The 21,161-nt window shown below is 50.8% G+C and overlaps 1 protein-coding gene across 2 annotated transcripts in view; it reads left to right on the forward strand.

The window, feature by feature from the left end:
- Positions 1–250: 250 nt before the first annotated feature.
- The window catches only part of MEGF6 (multiple EGF like domains 6), a 78,733-nt gene continuing 57,822 nt past the window's right edge, over positions 251–21,161 (forward strand). The window contains exons 1-4 of one of the 2 annotated variants that reach the window (XM_040533849.1): positions 251–1,054; positions 2,714–2,848; positions 5,694–5,803; positions 11,858–11,962. In XM_040533849.1, the coding sequence (XP_040389783.1) occupies positions 969–1,054; positions 2,714–2,848; positions 5,694–5,803; positions 11,858–11,962 (436 nt within the window). In that variant the 5' untranslated portion in view covers positions 251–968. Of the gene's footprint in view, positions 1,055–2,713; positions 2,849–5,693; positions 5,804–11,857; positions 11,963–17,654; positions 17,780–18,084; positions 18,190–21,161 lie in introns of those variants that run through there. The other variant, XM_040533850.1, reaches the window with a different exon arrangement.

Raw genomic sequence — 21,161 nt, forward strand, 5'->3', positions numbered from 1 at the left:
GCAGAGCACGACTTCCTCGGGAAGAGAGCAGGTTTTGTTTTCTGCTAGAGCGTGTAGGAAGAGTAAATCTTCGCAGGATGCCTTAGATTGGCTGCAAAGGGCTTTGGGATGGTGTGGATAGAAGTTGCCCTTGGTAGTGCAAAGGGGCTGTCGGGGAAACAAGCCCACAGCCTTCGTGCTGCGGTTCCACAGGGTTCCCCCTCCTCTGGTGGGGCTGGACGCAGCTGGTGGGAGGGATTTGTGGCTGTCAGCAAGACAAGAAAGGAGAGCATGTGAGCGAGAGGAGCTAGACCTGGGAAAGCAGGAGGGAAGTTTGGCTGCTCAGTGGAAACGCCGGGGAGCTGCTGGCTCCGTCTCGGGGGGAGCAAGGAGGGAAGGAAGGATGGCCGCGGCCCCGCAGGTGGGCTGAGCGAGCACGCCGCCTGCTGCTGGGGCAGCCCTCGGGGTTTTGGTGCCTGGGGGACACCGCGGGGAGCACCCCGCCTCGCCCCATCCCCTGCTGGGTGCCGGGTGCTCGCTGCCCGGCCGCGTGGCGCGGGACCTCAGGGCAGCAAAACCCCCATGGGGCTTCGCTGCTGGACGGGACCCGGCCCCCGCGAGCCCCCGGGGCTTTGCACCTTGTCGGGAAGCAGGCGCCAGAAGGAAAAGTCACCCCCGCGCTCCTCGCCACTAGCGGACGGGCGCGAGGAGCCAGGTTTGGTCCTGGCAGCAGCCCAGCGGCGATCTGCGTCGTGACCACTTCCCAGGGACGGGGGACCCGTGCCGAGCCCGGCCCGACGGGAGGAAGCCTCCGGGAGTGATAAATCTTCCCCGGTTGCGGAACCCAGCAGGGATCCCCCCGTGCCCCAGCGAGGCCGGGGGAAGCTGTTGCCCGTCGAGGAACGAGGACCTGCTCGTGTGCTCCAGGTGCCCGGGAGGTTTCCGAGCTCCCGCTGGCGGCACGTGGGGAGCAGAGAGGAGCTGGTGCCATGGAGCCTCCTGCGCTCGCCCTGTCCCTCATCCTCGCGCTGCGAATATCTTCTCTTGCTTCTGGGACCAAACTCCAGCCCTACATGTGAGTAGATCCCAAGGGGTTTTGTAGGGCAGGGGACTGCAAAGCGGAGGCTGAATGCAAGATTTTAAAATCAAGGGTGAAGGGAGGTGCAGGGAGGGTTTTTTTTTTTTGAAAGGGGGTTATTCTGTGGTTCTTTATCTGGTACCAAATGTATGTAAAGGTAAAAAGAAACTTAGACGGTCCCTGCCTGTAGAAGGTAATTCGCTGTCTTTGACTGAAGCGTTGCTATTGTGTGAGCACAAGAGGCGATTATTGTGCAAATAGTTTGACCTTTCCTCACAGAGCTGCTGGTTTTATTGCACTTTGTGTCTCCTCAGTGCCTGTTTCTTTCCCCCCCCTTTTCCCGTTACTCTAGGAGCACGTAGTCCTTTCTTTTTAATTGAATTTTACAGTTACAGTTGGGTGTTAATCATTTAGCTTCTTTGGAAAACTTCCTCGCGAGCTTGGTCCCCTGCCAGCAGATGATCTCTGGATGCAGGGGGTTGCTCTCATTCCTTTGGTAAATGTTGCGTGGTGCTCTCACGGCAAGCTGCTCCCCCCGAGGTTTTGGACATTTGGGTTTAGGAAAAGGGGAGCGGGGTCCGTTCAGCAGCTCTGGCACAGTTGCTTTTTCCCCCCATGTCAGGGATTTTGTGCCTCTGCTTTGACAAGCACTTTTAGGATTCTTGGACGAGGCACAGGAGATGAGATGTGTGCCAAAGCGTCAGAGAAAAGAAAACGCCAGCGGCTGGAAGTGCTGCCCCTTCCCATAGGCACCGCTGACGATGCCTGTGGCACACAGACCCGCTCTTTGGGGACACAAAAACCTCCTTCACTGTGACAAATTACACCAAACACTGTTGCTGTGCTTCTTTCAGCCCTGGTTTTGGAGGTGCAGAGGGCTCGGGGGCGAGGCGTGTAGGTACCAGCAAAGGGTGCCCGGGGAGGGCAGCGCCGTGCGGAGCCGTCCCAGCCACGCGTGGGCTGAGCGGGGAGGCTGCAGAGCCCTGCCACGGGGGAACGTGCCAGGGTCCCAGGGGCATTTCTGGGCTTGCTGCAGCGGTGTCACCGACTGTCCCGGGGTAGTGAGATGCCAGCTGTGAACTCCAGTCTCCACCATATCCAAATTACTTGGTTTAACCTTTTATTTTTGTGGAAACACGCAGTCCCTTGGGGGGAGTCTGAAGGAACAGAAGCACACCCAGGTAACGAATGGCCCGTAACATTAATTCAGGAACAAATATTTCCTTCTTTGTCCTTAGTTAAAACTACTGACTCCTATTTGCAGAGGAAGAGCTAGGATTAGGAAAGTAATACAGCACAAACGCTGCTTTCTTGGTGCCTTTTCTCTGTCTCAGCTCCCACCTGTGAAACACCAGGTTGTGCTGCGCCCTTGGCAGCTCTCCAGTGTGTCCCGGCTCCGTGCCCCGAACAAAAACGCACCCGCTGGGCTCACTGCTTCCCCTGGGGGAGCTGGCTGCCTGCTGCACACCCAACCTGGGAGGGGGACGACGTCGGTGCCAGGCGCTCTGCCCGGCAGCTTTCAGTATCTGCTGTGATTTACCCACAACAGACACCACACGTGGCCGGGGACGTTCCCGCTGTCCCCGGGGATGGCGTGGGGCGGCGGAGCCGGTGCTGCCACGGCCGCAGCCCCACGCCGCTGTCTCTCTGTGCCAGGCCACACGTCTGCGCGGAGCCGGAGCTGGCGCTGGTGGGGCGGCGGGAGCCCTGCGCCCGGGCGCACGCCCGCACCGTCAGGGTGTGGAGGCAGGACTGCGCGGGACGGCGCTGGTGCACGGGCTACGAGCGCAGGTAGGTGCTCCGCCGTCGCGGCCTCGTGCCGTCGCGGCCTCGTGCCGTCGCGGCCTCGTGCCGTAGCGTCGTGCTGCTCGGTGATAACACCGCCGAGGAACTCGCGCGGAGAGGTGCCTTGTCGTGGAGTTCTGTTGAGGTTCACTGTTCCCAGTCCGCTGATGTACGGCATCTGTTTCATGCAATCATGCCGTGTTAATGAAATGATTCCACGGCGTCACGTGTATAAATCCTGCACCTTTACTGGGGAGGGCTGCCGTCGTGCCGGTGCTCACCGCGCTTTGCCATGGTGGTGCCATGGGGTGGGCGGCGCAGCTGCGTTTATCCGTGCCAGAGAGGAGCCCGTTGGGCAGCCACTGCAGGGCTCCACAAAGCCGTGCTTCAGCCCCCACAGCCAGCTGCTCCTAGCTAAAAATTGAGCAGCAAATTGCTGAGGTTGTTCAGGTAATTGGGGTTTCTTTTCTGAGCTGGGAGGCTAGGAGAGGCTGCAGGGGGAGGGCTGTGCATGTGCAGCAGCGCGAGCCATCGCCTTTCCATCCCTCCGCGGCAGCCAAACAGCCGTGTCCCCCATCTCCCCCTGCACTCCACCTGCTTTCCTGGCCTCATTAAGCAGCTACAAGCCTTTACAATATCACAGTAATGATTTCAAAGAAGCGTCTTGGACTAGAGACAGCTTTTAAGTCTCGAATTCAGGAATTCTTCCTAACCTGTAATTGCTGGTAATTGCCTCGGTGATGATATCTGTGCAGCAGGAGTGAGGGAGCAAACAGAGTCCAGCTTTTGGCCATGTTTAAGAGAGGACTTTGAAATGAGAGGTGCCTCGTCTGCTGCCACTTCAAAGGCTGGGAGCTCTTCAGTCCCAGCCATCCCTTCAGCCCTTTAATGTGCGTTTTTGACACTGTAAATCAAGGAGCTGAAAGGAAAAAACCTTCTGTTGTGCTTCATTATAAATACCGGAGCAGCCCCATGCTAAAACTTGGTTCCCGCCAGAAGTAGGGAGGTGAAGCCTGGAGGTGCTGCAAGGCAGAGCGAGGTTCGGCCCATGGAGTTTTAAAAGCTAGCAGAATAAAAGGAACTGCAGCCAAACTGCCCCAGGTGAGATTTTGCCCCCTGTCCTTCCACTCTGAATGGCTCTGGGGAGCTCCTGGGCCGTGCTTTTGGGGGCTCCTGGCAAAGCGCTGCTTCTGCTGCCGGTTGTGCAGCCTTCCCCAGCGAGGTGACAGCAGGCGGTGACTTTCCTTAGCCCCCAGTAACTGAATGTAGGGGGTGACGGCGCTGTCCCTGGGGGCTGGAAGTGGATTTCCCAGCAGCAGGACACAGCAGGAGCTTTTAAGCCTGGGTTCCATTAGTTCTGGCTCATTCAACTTTGTCTGTGCCAGGGACTCCTGAAAACACAAAGGAAAAGAGAAACGTCGAAGATACTTTATCTGCTCTGTGGTTCTTTCCAGCCCACAGCATCCAGATACCCGCAGGCAACCGGGGTTGTCAAAATATTTGCAGTTCCTTGAGAACCCCCGGGGGTGAACGTGTCAGGTGGAGCTCACCAAGGCCGTGGAGGTGAGGTTTTTCGGGTGCTGCCGGGGGCAGAAAGCAGCCCAGGGCTCGTCCTGAGCTCTGCGACCTCACCGGGTCCCGTTAGACCTGAAAGGGTGAGAAAATTCCCTTCCTGCACACCAGATAACCCAGTTCCTTGTCCCACAAGGGACAGGACAAAGAGGACCCAGTAGGAGCTTCGTGTTACCACGGGGGCACTCATTTTTGTTTCTCATATTCCTTATTTCTGACAAAGACTGGTTTTAGAGAGCCTGTGGTTTATCGTATTTTTCTCCTGGAAGAAAAGTGAAGAATATTTTTTTCTTTCAGCCCTCTTGACCTAAATCTGCTAGTGTTCTCATAGGTAGCAATAGCAGAGCTGGGGAACATGTTCCTTTACCCACTTTCTTCTGATGTAAATAGGAAACAAGGGAATTATTGAGGATAGAAAAATGCAGTGGTCAGTATTGCTATTCTTTCCCCAAACTCTTGCAATGCCGTTTCTTCATCATTTCTCAGCTTATGCAGGGCAGGTGAAAGAGGCTGCTGGCTGCCGTGCAGTTCTTCTGGATCACATTTTCCCCGATCCCACCAGCTCTGCCCCAGCCCCGAGAGCTCTCTTGTCCCTTTCGGCACTCGGTGCCACGGTGCTAACAGCCCCACGCTGTGCCGGGAGCTGGCTCCTGCTGCCGAGGGCATCCGGATGGACCCGGTCCTGGTGCTGAGCTGCTCTGCTGCCCCAGTGACTGCGAATTGCTTTCTCAGCTGCTTCTGGAACATGAGACTTTCCTTCGTAATTTGTCGACAGCTTGTACAAAAATTGGTATCTGCTTTCATTTTCCTCAGCTGTGCTTCCATATGCTGGTTGGCACAGAAGGGGAGCCGAAGTTTTCCTTCGCGGGAATCAACGGTTCACCGTTATTTTGCTCTGTTTGTATCAACATTCAGACAAAACCAAACAACGAGAATGAGTTAGGATAAATATATTCGGTGGACATGTACAGCACATCTGCTGTGCCAAATATTTGTTGTTGTTTGTCTGATTTGCTTTGGTGGAGCAGTTTTCATGTTCTGCCAAAGAAGCTTTTTAAAATTCAGCTTCAAAAGTTTTGTCTCTGTTTCGATTTTCACATACACACAACAGCAGAATTCCGGGGGGGGGGGGGGGGGGGGAAGTGTCGCTTTTATTTATTTATGTTCCAGATCAATCCCTGCTTTCCTGCCCCAGTCAGAGCTACGACCCCTGCTGCCTGCAGAACAGGGGGGTTCTGCAGGAATTAATGCTGTCTGGGCCGTGTTTGTTCTGTTTCAGGACCGTGTACTACACGGGCTACAGGCAGGTGTACCAGGTGCAGTACCAGACGGCGTACAAGTGCTGCCCGGGGTGGTCCCAGCTCGCAGGCGACGCCGGCTGCCTGTACCGTAAGTACCAGCGGCTCTGCTGCGGCTCTCGGTGCCGTCAGCGGTGTCCTTTTGGCTGAGGATGCTCATTTCAAGTCCTGTGCCTCCAGGAAATGCTGCAACAATGTCTTTAAAAGGAACTTTTTGTTGTTGTTTGTTTGTGTTTTTTTACTTTTTATTTATTTGAGTTGTGTGTCAGATTTTCCTCTGGCTCCCCAGCAAGCCCCGTGTTTGCTTTCCGTTTCTGCAGAATTTCCCCCTTGCAGCATGAAAGGGTTTTCAGAGGTGCATTCATTTATCCAGCTGCCAAACGCTATTAAACATTTAAAGCCCAAAGTGGTGATTTAAGTGGTGCCGTTGGCAGAAGCTCTGGAAAGCTATGATCCAAGTCCTGAGTGGACTTTTCGTTATCCAGCCCTGTAATTGCTGCCCGTGTGACTGCGTGGCGAGGGCTCCTCTGCCCCCTGGTTGCTCTCGCTCAGTGTTTCGAGAGGCTTGTGTGCCAGGTCCCAGTTCTGCTGTTTTTAAGACTGACAGAGCTTGAAAGCCTCCTGCCAGAGGTTGGAGGTCCCTGCGCTCCTTCCCTTCCGTCTGCCCGCTGCTTTAGCCTAAAGGTGAGCGTTCAGGCCCTGGGGGGGCAGCACGGGTGCCGCAGCATCAGCCTCGGAGCAGGAAGCAAGCTGCCAGCGTGGGTGAAAGGATGGCATGAATAAGATTTGAGGCAAAGACACAGAACTCAGGACTTTGGGATTCTGTTGGCTTTTCTGCTCTGTAGTGTTTGCTCTGGTGTAATTCTCTGCAAAGCAGGCACGGAAGCATTTACCTCCCAGCTGTGCGGGGAAGCTGCCGTGTGTATTCAGATTTGCATGACTCAGGCTATGGATATGCAAATATTCATATATGTGACGATTCTGTGTTGCTGTTGTTGAAGACAGAGGCAGCATTATCCTCGTGGGCCGTATCCCTGCCTCCCACTGGGGCTGCAGGGCTTGGTGGGTGAGAGGGGGGCAGCGCTGCTCCCGCCTCCCTGCAGCACTGCAGCTGCCTCCAGCTGGGCAATATTTAACTCCAGACTTCGCTCTTGAGAAGTTGAAAGCCAAACAAAATCTTCCTCTGAAACAGACAAAGGTTTGTCTAGGTGTACGTGTAGACAGACGTCACTGTCAAGGCAGAATCTCATGCGTTCCCTGGCACAGAACAGAGCGCTGCGAGTCGGGGTCAGGCTCTGGAGGTGCCCTCCAGCCCACACCACAGACGAGCAGCTTTCGTTTCAAGTAATAGGCAGGGAAACCAACAAAGCACTTGGGATCTGACCTGCCTTGCCATCAGGGGGACGAAAGCTAGCAGTTTCCAGCCCCATTGCAGAAGTGGTTTTGATTGTGATTGACCTACAATATAGGAAAATGGCTCCTGTGCTGGCCGCCCTTTGTTCCGCAGGCAGGCTGCCTGCACCTTCCTCGCACTTTGATGCTTGAAGAAAAAGTTAAAAAAAAAAAAAAAAAGTGTCTAGCAAGCCAATCTTCGTTCTTCCTGTTGAAAAGGCCGTAACCCAACCCCGCTGTGCCGAAGGAAGCGCTGCGGTGCCCAGCGACGTGCCGTCAGTGAGCAGATAACAACCTCAGGTGAACTCCGAACGGTGGCTGCGTAGCGGTTTTCCTGCAGGGGAAGCGAGGGATCCCAGCAGGAAGGAAGCAGTGAAAAGGCAGTAAAGCTGCTCGGAGCAGGCTCCTGCGAACAGGAGCCAGGGGAGCTCCAGCACACGTGGGGATTAAATCCTGGGATTCTCCGTACCCATTTCATACTGCTGGTGCGACAGGCGAGCCTAAGTTCCCAGGACAAAAGCAGGGGCATTCACGCACCTCAGGTGCAATGTGTGCCGTAGGGAGCTCGTCTCTGTGGCCCTCTGCACAGCCTGGGGCTCCTCCAGAGGCTGCCGAGGGTGGGAAGCTCCTGCAGCATCGCCCTGCATCACCTCCCGAGTTGCGCGCTTCCAGACAGCCCTACGCACCGGGGCTGGACTGGGGCAAACGGCCCCGGCCGAGCCTCATTGGGAATCCGTGGTTGTGCCCCAGGTCCTGCCTGGCTCCTGTGGCTGGGATCCGCTGCCGTGATCCACAGCCCGTCCTGGGGATCTGGTTTCTGTGCCAGCAGATCTCCCGTCCAAGGGGCTCGGTGCTGGCGGGGGCGTGATGGATTTTCCTGATGGTGGCCGGGCCTCGGTGCGAGCACGGGGACATCTTCCTCTGGGCCTGAAAAGAGCGTAGGAAGGGCTGGCTGAGGAAGTGAGTCAGTAAATATCGGTGGAGTGCTGAGGCAGGGAAACACAACCAGGGTGTCATTCGCGTTAGCGGATTTTTGGTGCTGTGAGCAGCAGCCACAGGCCCGCCTGCGCTCGCTGTTGTAGTGAAGGGCGGCGAGGTTGTGCCAAATTTTGTCAGAGGGATTTGTGGCCTTTCCTACACGCCTCCAGAGATCACTGGTGGTGCTCCAGCAGCACGGCGGTGGGAATCACTGCTGACAATTCAATTGCAGCGGTCGGATGCTGTGAGGTGGAACCATTCCAGCGAATATACCTTATCCCCGGTTGTGCTGTGAGTCTTGCAAGACTGCCTTGATGGGCTGAGCATTGCCAGCAAATGGGCACCGTGGAGCCAGGCTGGGATTCACTGCCTGAAGTCTCATTTTTTGGTGATTAAGGTGAAGGAGTCAGGGAAAACTAAAGAACCTTGATGTGCAGTTTGATCACTTCACTATTTCTAATAGCGTTGAGGCAAGAAAGAAGGAAAGAAAACTTAGGACTGTGCTTCTTGCAGACGTGGAGAGAGAGCTAAAAAGCTGCAGTGCTTCAGGATGTTTTGGAGCACAGCTGGACGCGGGAAGAGCCAATGACAGGCTCATTGCTGTGAATGCTCTCTGCCTTGCCGTGTAGGAGGAAACACCCCGGGAAGCGTGTGCGATACCAGGCACGGCACAGTGCAGCGGGGCAGGGGCTGGTGGTGGTTTCCCAACTTGCAGTGAACTGCACCAGCCGGGCAGCCTGTTTGGTATGGGGTCACCTCGGTACCTGGGGCTGCACGGCTATGAAAAGTGGCTAAAGCATTAGATCGGCAGATAACTGGCTTTCTGAAGCAACATTTCATCACTGTCTCATTAGGTTGGGTAGGTGAGTGTGTGGACTTCAATGCTGCCTTTGTATTAGTAAATAATCTTTTTCGGAGGAGGAGGGATTTGAAAAATCATCAGGTTCTTAAAAAAGCCAAGACTGAGGCTTAAGTATTTTATCTGTAATGCAGCCAAGGTGCAGAGCCCGGGGAGTTCAGGTGTCGGCGGGAAGGGGACTTGGAAGGAGCCGGAGGTGTTGCAGGAGCTGCACCCACCCCAGCCCTCCTGTGCACCCCCAATAACAACGGGGAGCGAGGGCTGTCTGTAAACCGCGAACATCCACCCTGCACCCCGTGGCTGCACAGTAGTGGGACTGAATGTGCAAGGAGAAAGCGAGCTCCTGTTTGATCCTGTGGCAACGTATCACCAAGTACAGAGGGTTTAACAGAAAGATGAGCAGCACGTGGGGAGTAAGGAGAGAAGCCAGTGTTATTGCTAATTTCTCTGGCATAAATGTAAGATATGATATGGGGGAAGCCAGCCCGATCCAATCAGTTTAACCAGGAGGTCCCTCAGCCTTTCATCTTTTTTGCTTTGGCGTGTTAGAAATGAATAACCCCGAGCTCTGTCAGCCTTCCCTCGTGGGGCCACTCGTCTGGTGGCTTCACAGAGGTCGGGTGTCCCCAGGGCTTCTCATGAGAATGCCATCTGCTCTCTTGGCTTTGAGAAAGTAAAAGAAGCGACAGAGCACACGTCGTTAGAACAGGTGTGTGTCTGTGTAGCAAGGGTGTGTGTGTGGGTAGCAAAAGTGCAAATGTATGGAATGTAATACTCACCGAAACGTTGACAAAACCATAATCAGTGCAAACCAGACGGAAAGTGTTGCACAAGACAATGTTGAGATTTAGCACAGGGGGGAAATTAGGAAGTCAATTGTGTTTCTGTAGGAAAAAACAGCACCAATATCTGATATGGGGGGCAATGAGAATAGTGGGAAATTTGGTAATGCGGTTATTAGCTTTCCATGCAGGGTAGGGTGTGGCTGATTGCATTGTGGTGTGAGCTGTGTAAATACGTCCCAAAATCCTGCCCAAGGGCTGACCACTGCAGAGGTTTCACCTCGCACGTGAATTTCGTGTGAGGTGCTGCAGACGTGGGATGAGATCAGCCAGGAGCCCGCAGGGCTCTGCGCTCTGTGTGAGTTGTCCTGCAATTTTTTCTTATACAGTGAAACCCTGAAAGATGTTCTTCACCCTCTGCATCTCCGTAAGGATGCCATGCAGGGCTGGAGCTGGGACATCAGCACGGAGCCCCAAAAGGCTGCGCCCGGCTCCCTCCACCTCCGTCTCAGCTGCGTGCGCTCTGCCCTTTCTAGTAAATTTGTGTTTCTGAGCCAACAGGCTGAGCGTTGCCAGGTCTGTCTGCTGTAACTGCAGCTACTTGAAATAATTATGGGCTCTGGATCAGCAGGACACGAGGGCCTCGAAGCAGGTGACCGTGACAGGGCTGGCAGCAGCGCCGCGTCCCTGCCGGGGCTGCACCGGCGGCACCGCCATGGCCCCAGTGCCGGCACAGCACACGGGCACCCTGTGGTGAAAAGGGGAAGGAGAAGAGGGAGTGTAGGAAAAAAAAAAAACACAAAACACCAGAGAAGCTGGCCAGCAGCACAGCAGGTCTGTGAATAGAGAAAATTGCATTGTCCAACCTTTAAGCAGACTTCAAAAGGAAGGCGTTGCGCTGCGTCCTTACACTGCGACAAAGCACGGCGCACGTGGCATCGTTTGTTAAAAGCACTTCTGAGATGAGCACTTTCTAGTGGGAAATATAAAATGTTTGCTGCGTTTCACGAGTTTTAAGAAGTGTGTTTCATTGGGAAAACTTGTCCCTGTTTGTGGCTTTATTGGGATGGTTTGAAAAGGTGGATTTCAAAAGCCTAATTGAGCATTCTCTCTCTCTGTGTACATTTCACACTTCACTGGGTGAGAACAGAGAAATGTGGCTGCTCGGGCTTCCTTACAGTTTAGCTCCGTTTCATTCTCTGGTCCACTCAAAAGGTGACACCACGTCTGGACGGCCAGCCCTGCAGGAATGGAAAGCGGCTTCTGGTGCTTTTTGTTTTCCTTAAGGACGCCTCCAGTTTCAAAGCAAGTTATCATTGCTGGTACAAGATTGGGTATGATTCCTCATGAACCATTTTCCTGACGAGTTTACTGACTTGCTGGCTGGAATTGCGTTGTTTTAGGAGGGAGAAAGTGAGGTCTGTTGGCTGATGGAGAGCAGCTGTGGGCACACATCACCGTGCAGGCAGGACGAAGCATGCGCCGGGGAGCGAGCGAGTTAGTTGCACGTTTAATCTCTGGCTCTCGGGGGCAGAAATAATCTGAGCCTTGATGAGAAGGTTAATTAGCTGTATTGCTGCCTGCCCACCGCAAGATATGGGGCAGTGTCCATTCCAATGCAAGTGCTCTTTCATCCAGCCCACCACAGGACTGGTTTGTGAGAGTACCTTAAAATAAAATAAATTTGTAAGCCAGTTGTTTCAGCGAGTGGCACGGCTGGCAGCAGGGGCTGGGGAGGGAGACGAGCTCCCTGCCTCCAGCTGCCTCGACCAAGCGAGGTACCAAGTGGAGGTTTTATTGTGCTTTCCATCTGACAGCTTTGTTGTGCTCTGAATGCATTACTTACTCTGCAGAACGCCCCAGCGAGGTAAGGAGGAGACAGGCGTGAGATTAATTTTGTGCTCAGCTGAAAGCCAGCCAGTGCTGGCCCTGAGGTGGGAGCTGTTTCCCTTCCTATGGCACCTCTGCGAGAGGTTTTAGAACAGATGCCCCTCAAAAATGTCCAGTGGGACTTTTGTAATTATTCAGGTTTGCTGCAGGGCTTTGGGAACTCGGTCAGTGCGCGGGCTTTTTTTAGCATATGTGCACTTCTGATCCTGATCTCCAGAATTATTCTCTCTCTCCGTCCTTGCAGCTGCCTGCAGTGCTGGAGTTTGTTTCAACGGTGGGAATTGCATCGAGGGCTCATCGCAGCTCTGCCACTGCCCTGCTGGCTTCCAGGGCCCTCGCTGCCAGTTCGGTGAGTCGGCTTTTCGAGTTCTTCCTTTGATTTTGGGTCGGAAGTGGAGAGGATAAAGAATGAGGGATGCCCCAATATTTTTTTTTTATCCTTACTGGCCATTGTTTTATCTGTCAAACTCCAATAATCTTCTCTCTACTTTCTTTGGCCACTGTTTGTAAAGTTTGGGGAGTTTGGATGTTTGGAAAGGAAACGCTTATCAGGCCTGGCTGTGAAGCACAGCCCCATCGCTCCGTGCTGCCCTTGACAGCGGGCTGCCCTCAGCAGGGGCTGTGCCGGGGGCCGGGAGGAAGCCGATTCACGGTTATATCTTCGGTTAGGTCTAGTTGGGAGCCACTAGGCTTTATTTAATTAGTGTTTGTGCAATACACAAATTCCTCTCGCAGTCCATTGAGTTTCTTACGTTTGGTAATTCAGAGATGTTCTGATTTGGTAGCAGAACATCTGCATGGCAAGCGACCACTAAGTGGGATGGGTCAGCGTGCCGCAGGAGCTGGACTCCTGCCGAGGAGGGCTGGGGGGCCCTGCCCAAAGCCCCCGCCTCGGGGCAGCGCCAACTCAGAGGTGCTTAAAAGGCCCAAAAGTCTCATTTAGACAAAGCCTACAAAGAAAGAGGATTCTCTCAATCAGCTGCAAACCGTAGGTTGGCCCAAACCTCCTCGATACTGTTGGCTTTGGGCTGCCTCCACCCCTTGCAGCAGACCCCAAGGCACCGTGTGTGGGTTTGTGTGTGATGGTTATCTGCCCCAGCCATGCCCGGTGGTGGCACCAGCCCAGAGTTCGGTGATGACCCCCCCCCCCCAAAAAAAAAAGCCACCCTGAGCCCATGTACACAGCTCCTGCCCCTGGGGCCACTGTGCCTTGGTGCTCGTGCCCTGTGCCCTCGCTGCCCGGGGCAGTGTCGGCGGCAGTGGTTTCCATTCAATGAGTTCAGCTGAGATGAAAAGGAGACTGCTTCGTCTAAAAATAATTTTTTGTTTGTTTTGCTTTTTTGCTTTGTTTCTAAAACAGTTAAACTGCAGACATAATAGCAGCACGAGTCCAAATTATTTATTCACCCAGTGATACTCTCCTATCTTCAGTTTAAAGCCACGACTTAAAGCACAGCTTCTGTGTTTTCCTTTGACCTGCGGAGGATTGGAGCACAGCTGATTTTCATGTACATGGTCCCATACTGCTTAGGTTCAGGTTTGCACACGTGAAGGAGACATTGTGGGGTTTTCCAGGAAGCAAACAGTCCTTAAATTGTCCCTGCAATTTTTTTGTCATAGCTTCTGTCATGCAAATTAATAAAATAAACATCCTGAGAGGTAAAAAACATTTTCGCATTTGGAAATGTTCAGCAGTTCCCACAATTATAATTGGTTGCAGCTTTGAAAATAAGGAACACATTTCTGAGACCCCCAAATATTTTCTTTAAAAGGGAAATGACCGGCTCTTTCGGGAGAGGAATACAAGATGTCTGCAGGTTTACAAACGTTGCCCCCCTTGGAGGAGGAGCGTGAAGTCAGTGCTTTAGGTCAGACTTGGAAGGCCGGGGCCGGGGATTAGATTTTACTGTCCTCCAAAGCTTTTTGAGGCAGAAAGGGAGGACAACAGCAGGTTGTGGGGCCGGCATGCTCGGGATGCTCTGCCTCTGCCGTGGGCTTCTGCAGGGCTGCTTGGCAGCAGGGATGGGAATGGGACGGGGCCACTCCGGTGCTCTGGAGCTCACATCGGCAGTTCTGCGGTGCCAGGCACAGGTGGGATTATCTCCTTGATACATGTTATCTTCTTGAGAAATGCTTTCCCCAAATGGAGCTGGTTAGCATTTGACTCGAGTGAGTCTGGATGTGGTCCGGAGGCTTTGGAGGCTGATCGATGAACACAGCACGAGTCAGCCCTGGGTGAACGAAGCTCTTGTCATTCGTCTCCCAGAAATCTGTGTCTGATCCTAATGGTATCGCTTCTTTTCTGGAAAGAAATACAGAAATGTTTGCTTAAAAAGCAGGACGTTCCCCGTCCTGAACAGGCCCTTATCATAAGATGTTTTTGCTGGCCAGCCTGGGGCCGCGGCCACCCGCTGTTTACCCTGGCTGGCAGCACGGGGCCAGCCCGACCTGGGGGGCGAGGTGCTGTCCTTCCTTGTCCCCCGAGCTCCGGGAGGTGGGACTGTCTGGGCACTCTTTCTCTGCAGTACCTCACCTCGGTGTGTGTGCGCACCGACTTGTGCTCCAGCTCGCGTGACTCTCCCAGCCCAAGCAGCTCCCAGCACCACGTTTGGAACAACAGCGAGAGCCTGTGTTTGATGTTTCATAGTTTCACAGTTCACAAGGCCAATTTAAAATCCGTTTGTGAGGTTAAATAGCAGCAATTGTTCCTTGGCCGTCAACTTATTGGACAGATTCCGCTGTTAATAACAGCCAGGCTAAATGAGGCAGAGCCCTTCTCCAGCAGCCACGAAGCCGAGATACTTTTCCTTGCAAACACCCTGCTGGTTCGCAGGTCTGGCTTGCTGCTGGGAGGGGAGAAGTGCCTGAGCCCAGGGGAGCTTTCTCGAGCCCGCAGCCCCGCTGTGCCGTGGTGCTTGGCTGGGATCACATCTCTGGCTGGCTCAGAAAGGCCGCGGAACAAGGGCAGCTTGTGCAAAGCTCCGCTCGTCCTGTGCTATCTGCTTGTCCATCGGCCAAAGGCGAGGTATTTAACAGCTGGCACGCAGGTAGTGCCGGGCTCTTTGAAAAAGTCAGCGAGAGGAAGCGAGCCAAGGTTGTGCAGGGGTTTATTTGGTTAAAAAAATAAAAAAAATCACTTCTGTGGAGTGAGTTTTGAAGAAAAAGGAAAGCGTGCTGGAGCTGCAGGCGGGGCTGGTGCCTGCATGCAGGGCTCCTGGTGCTGCCCTCGTACCCGTGGGAAGCTTCCCACAGCGCTGCCTGCTGCTGCTTTCAAACCCTGTGCAGATGCACAGGACTCGGAATATGTTCTTTGTTTATATGGCTTGAGTTTCTAAAGGTTAACTAGAGTGCAGGAAAAAGCCCTTTGGATGTGCTCTGTCACGTTTAAAGCTGTGTGGCTCTGCTCATGAGTGATGCAGCAAAAGCGTCACCGACAGGTTTGTGTAAAGGAACCTGGTGGTGGGTGAAAGGGAACGGCTGGTGGAAGAGACTGACATCCTAAAGGCTGTCGTGAGTTCAGGATATGGCTTGCTTTGTTCTGTTCAAGCTCTCCCTGGGTTGGGTCAGGCCTTTACTTTGAACTTGAGAATTAAGGATTTCATTATCGTTTATAAGGGATGATTATATTGGGTGAAAGAAAATGCACGGCTCGAGTCCCTTAGATGAGTTGTGGTGCTATGCTGAGATTTTTGGCAAATAAAGGAAGGAGGAATCATTCCATTGGCACTGCAACAGTTTGAAATTTTCATGTAGATCTTTATTACTGCGTTAAAAAGGCGCAGGAGCAAGTCTGTATTCCCCACTGCAGGTGATGGGGACCAAGAGAAGCTCAGGCTCTATGAAATACCGAGTTTTAAAATCTCACAAATTTGTGCAAATCGTGAGCTCTGACCTGGGGTTCTTAAAAAGCTTTTCTTTACTGTTTCTCGAGATATTTTCAGCAGATTTGGATGCCAGTGTGTGCTTTCTGGCAGGATCTGCAGGTCAGAGCCCAAAATGTTCTTGCAGGGCTCCTTGCAGACCTGTTCAGAGCCCCACTGGATTTTACCGGGAAGGAGGGCAAATGGAGAAGTTTAGTAAGGATGTGGGTAAGGAAATGCAACTGCACCGGTTTGTTTTTGGAGGAGGGAGGCTGTCCTCTGAAGTACACTGGGTATTGTGCAGGGGACAAAACTAGAGAAAGTGGCCGCGGGCACAAGGAGATGGGTCTGGTGAGCGGTGTTAGGGATGAAGAGAGAAGCAGGAAAGAAAAGTGTTGCTGTAAACCTTCCTGGAATTTTTAGAATTAACTTATGCTTAAATATGCAGCACGGTCTGTCATGAATCTTCAGTGTGTTATGCTTTCAATTTCTGGTTTTGGAAAGGTTGGAAAAAGCATTTTTTTTATTCATTATGTGTTGCCTTCTCCGAGGCCTTTTTTAAAAGCTGTGCTCTGCAATAGCTGATAACATCTCGTCACTAGTTTCTGGAGCTCCTTATCTCTACTGCAGCCACGGGTTTTAATTTTGCTTCATTTGTTGCATTTCAGTCTTCGCTCTCCTCTTCTGCATGGTCTCAGTGTTACAGTGTAATTCAAGTAATGATTCAAGAAACATCTCTTTTGAGATTCCAGTCATAGCAAATACTTTTTTTTTGTGGGAAGATGCTCTGAGGACTGCAGCTCCAGAAGTGTAATTAATGAGAGTTATGTGAGAAAGGGAGGACACTTTCCGTATACCCTCGCTCCAAATTCAAGTGCTTGGATGCTTTGTGCATTCCTGTTGTCCTCTGAAGTTGTTTTTTTTTTTCTTTTAACTGGAGCTGAAGCTTGCTGTTCTGTGCAGCCTTTCACCAGACTAAGTCATCTGATAACTGAGGAGGAAAGTCTTCCATTGGCAACCCCCACAAACACGTTGAGGGTAGCACCAGCCAGAAGAAGGGGTTGTTACGATCGCTCTTCACTGCCAAGTTTGTTACAAAACTCATATGAGAAATGGTATCTCTGAAAATAGACCGGCGAGTCCCTGACCCGGAGTTCAGAGGCTGAGCCCGGGACACCGCGAGCTTGTGCCCATGCAGCTCCTTTGTTCTCGGGGCCGCGGGGCCGGGTCCAGCTGGCAGGACAGGGCCGGGGTCCGGGCACGCGGGCAGCCCTCGGGGGCAGCAGCAGCCGTAGGGAGCACCCGACCTGCCGGGGCTGTTCTGGGCTGAGATTTTCCAGTCCTCGCTGGGTTGATTTCCTCCCAGACGTGCTTAATTTTATGGGACTTCAGTTTCTTGTGGTTAAACCTGCTCACGCGGACACATGTGCTGTGTATGGCTGTGCAGACGTTTTTTCTTGCATAATTTAGTGTTCACGGGGCCTCTGTAACCCCCTTTACATTCCCATTGGCTGTAAGGACACCTGTTAGACCCCAGGTCTCTACAAGCCAGCCAAAAAACTGTTCTTGAACGCCAACAGGTGTTTCTAGTTTGGTGTATGTGAGTGCACATTAACTGTCTTTCTGCCCCTCTCACTCCAGCAAACAAAACCACAGCTGAGTCTGGAAGTCCTGCAGGCAGCACCGGAGCAGCAGGCAGCCCAGACCGGCTCCCTCCTGCGTGGCTGGCCCTCCAGCACGCTCCTGTGCTGCTGACCTTTGGCAAAGCAGCACGTTTGTGGTGTTCTTGCCGTCTGTTCTGGCAGATGAGCTGAAAAGCCGAGCGTCCTGCAGCTCTTGGGATGCAGTCGGACCCATAGCTGCTGACTTTTGCCTCGCCTGTACCCACACAGATCACCAGGCTGCTCCAGCTCTCCCTGCGTGTGGTCAGTGGCCATCTGTAGTTTCACAAAGGAGATGATTTCTGATGCTTTTCACCTGAAGTTTGCCCTTTTCAGGTGCCTTCATCCCAGGCCTCTCAAAGAGGTTTTGAAAGCAGGAGAGGCTGAAAGCTTGCGTCACTGATTTGGGGTGGAAATCCAGTCCATATGTCCCATGCTAATACAAATAAACAGTGAAAACAAAGAAGTAGAATAGCCTATGCTTTGAAGACTGAAATAGTTGTGTTTTTTTTTTTGTTTGTTTGTTTTGTTTTGTTTTTAGAGATTTAAGTGGTATGCTTAAGGAGTGGATAGGACATTACAAGGGATCCAAGCCAGTTCTTGGCTTTTGCATGCAGGAGCTGTTTCGAATCATTGATAATGGAGGTCAGTGGTACTGGTTCATGGTCCTAATCTGATTGTCAGAGATCAAAGGGCCAAAATAATACCGTCTGCTGTAATAAAGGCAGCTGATCGGTAGGATGCTGGGTTCCTTTTGCTGTGTTAACAATGCAGCGTGCAGTGGATAAAGAGGAAGGGTGGGTCTTGAGCTGTTAAAGAGAATCCAGGCGATATTGTGCCTTTCCTCAGCATACCATTGTGTTTTGTGAGGCATATTGGATTTCAGTGCAGCAGATGCTGAGATAATGGATGCCAGATGCATGTAATTAGAGGATACCTCTTTTCACCAGCTGCAAATTGTCCACTGCTTCCTCTACTGTACATTTTCATCATGAGAAGCTTGAATTCTCACAATCTTCTGGTATCTCAGATGATACAAGGCTTCTCTTTAACTGGTAAGTGATGGTCTTGTGTAGCCCAAACCAGCCACACAGGGAAAAGTCAAATAATGTATTTTGATTTCTATTTGTTCAGGAGCTCAGTTATGATTTGCCTTGGTAAACTTGCCTGGAAAATTATATTCTACATTTAACTTGTAAAATGAATCCCTAGAAAACTCCAAGGATTTAAGTGAAAGAATGCCAGGGATGTTTTTGCACTTATGTGAGAATAAGACATGGCTTTTCACTTTGCTGTCTCTAGTATAACAGGATATGTTCTTTAAAAATGCATATTTTTAAATTCAAGAATGTAAGTGGTTAAAAAGAGGACACTAACTGATGTACACAGTATGAATACAGAATGCATCATAGCACATTTAGCGATAAGTTCATCATGAGGATATTCATACTGTATGCACGATTTTAATTAGAAGGAATCTGAGGCTCATGTGAGATTTTGTGTTTTTTGTCTGATACATCTCCATAGTGCATTTATTTAGTTCTGTGAATATTATGTTTTCTAAGTCTTTTGAAGTTCATTCCTTCCTGCATTTATTTTCCAGACAGAAATTCTTGAAATGGTCTGTGAGGTCAGTTTTCCAGACCTACAAAATTGGTTCATTAGAAAGGAAACAATGCCACTGACTTATTTTGCTGCATTTTTTCTACTACTCTGAACACCTTTGTCCTTTGTTGAACTTCCACTCTGGTTGATCTGGCTCAGACCAACGCTCATGCAGTGCTGAAGCTGTCTGGGTTGCTGCGTGGTGCTCCTGCTGTCACGTTGCAGGAGATGAGGAAACAAGGACGCTGGGCTCTGGAAAGGAAAGCCTTTGGGGATGTTTGTACCACCACTTCCCATTCCAAAGTACTGAAACCTTCTGTAGCTGGAAATGCAGAACCCTTCTCATGTGGCACATTAGCTTCGATAAAAAACACACTGGAGATCTGTTTTAATGTCACAGCAGAGACTGGTGATGTTTGACACGTGTAGGAGAAACAGATGTAGAAAACAGGTTTGGGGAGACAGCAGATCAGGTAATTTAGCCAGGTTAAAATGATTTAGGCATCATCTCCCTCCGACGCTGTCTGGGAAACTCCCCTGACTTGCACAGTCGAAGACTTGCTCCCAGTAAATAAATATATTATTTCCGCCTTCATTTTTTCCAGTCACTCAGATCTCACCCCATTAATAGTGAAGATTTTAGAATGTTAAAAACTTGGAGTATCTGCATCTCAGAGCTGTACAATAGGTCTCTGTGGCAGGCGGTCCCTGAACACATCTTTCTGCATGGAGGTGTTGGATTTGCCCCTGTGATTCTCATAGTCTGCACAGCGCTGTGAGGGTCTGTGCCTAAAAAACATTGTTGAACTTAAACAACAGCTTCTTTGAGAAGCTGAATGAATTTCAAGTTTAAAACATTACATTTGGCTTTTTTTTTTTTTTAAACTTGTGAATTTAGTAAGAGACAAGTAGCAATGACCCTTTCATTAGAGACAAAAGGAAGTGTGTATAAATGTCTTTTGTGGCTTGGCAGTAAACTTGCTGAGGACAACATAAAACGTGCTCATTAAACGTTCTTTAAACAGTATTGCTTTTTGTTTTCAGAAGCAATGTGGTGTTTCATCCCACCATTAATTGCCTAATACCAATTATGGCATAAACAAGCCATTTGTTATTGTAACTTTTTCCATGTATTTTTCAAGGTTTTTACTCTTGACACCTATTATGCATCTGGGAACAGAAGTGGCTTTTGTCATGAAATCTAAATAATGAGATCAGTAATCAACAGTTTTACATAGACAATCTTGTACTATAAATGTTACTGCAGCTCTTGAGAACTTTACAAAGTGCTTCCCCCCTCGGCCACTTTGTAGTATTGACCTTAATTATATTGAGACAAAGAGACTAGGAGAAGATTATTTTTTCCCAGGGACTCTCCAGTTCTTCAGAACAAAATGTGCACTGCCCATTGTGCGCTAGTAGCTGAGTGAGCAAGCCTCAAAAAACGAAGTACAGTTTGCATTAGGGTCACATATGACTAGAAGTCTGCAAAGTGCCTGAAAAGACGGGGTCTGTTGACCTGTCAGAGCTGAGCATTCTGGTTCTAACCTTTTTTAACTCGAGAATGCAATCATCTTTGGGGTATTTCATCACTTCTGACTCTGCTCCAGCCAAAAAATGGATGTTTGCTGGAAGGAGTAGCTGACAATCAACACTGCAGAGCTTTGGAAGATGCTTGGTTTAGGATTCCTTAAAAACAAAGAGTGTGGCTCTTGGAGCTTCTTATTCATATGAGTAAGTTTAAACCCAGTTAGTGAAATATCTGAGTGTCAAACAACTTCTTCCAGAGCCTGTAGCTTTCATTTCTTACTTTGGTAGCAGAGCCTTCTCCTTTATTGTTGCTCCTGAAAATACGTTGTCAAGTCTCAGCTGCCCAGCTGAGCGTTCTTTGCCAGGTCATTATCAGTGTCCGCTCAATGCAGTTTTCTTTAAAGCTTTTGGCTTTAAAAAAAAGGCCATAAGTCATACTTTGAAATCCCACTGTAATTCACGTTATCTTCTGTCAGCCTCTTAAGCAGTCCTGCCCGACAAAGCCAGCAGCTGGAGGAGCTTAATGTAAGTGCCCTGTGAGACTGTATGAATTAGTTATGATGATGAGCTCATTGCAGGATCTGTCAAATCACTGGTTTTGGACCATTTTGCCCAGAAGCAAAAATGAATTACCCAAAGAAGGGATATTCAGCAGATAAACTGTCGGTGGATACTTCTGTTTGTGTTGCGTTTATGGTTAAATTAGCATTATTTATGTTCGTGTATAATAGCATCTTAAAAAATAGCTATCATATGTTCTTAGGGAAACACTATATGAGAGGTAGTGGTTCTGGTTTCTGCTTGTTTTTAAGCATAAATTGTGGGGCTTATGTTGTTTGCACTGTTAGGGCTCGACAGAGATTTATAAGTACTATATCCTCCTCGTGGGGAA

The sequence above is a fragment of the Cygnus olor genome, chromosome 21 (assembly GCF_009769625.2).
Source record: "Cygnus olor isolate bCygOlo1 chromosome 21, bCygOlo1.pri.v2, whole genome shotgun sequence".
Classification (NCBI taxonomy): Eukaryota; Metazoa; Chordata; class Aves; order Anseriformes; family Anatidae; genus Cygnus; species Cygnus olor.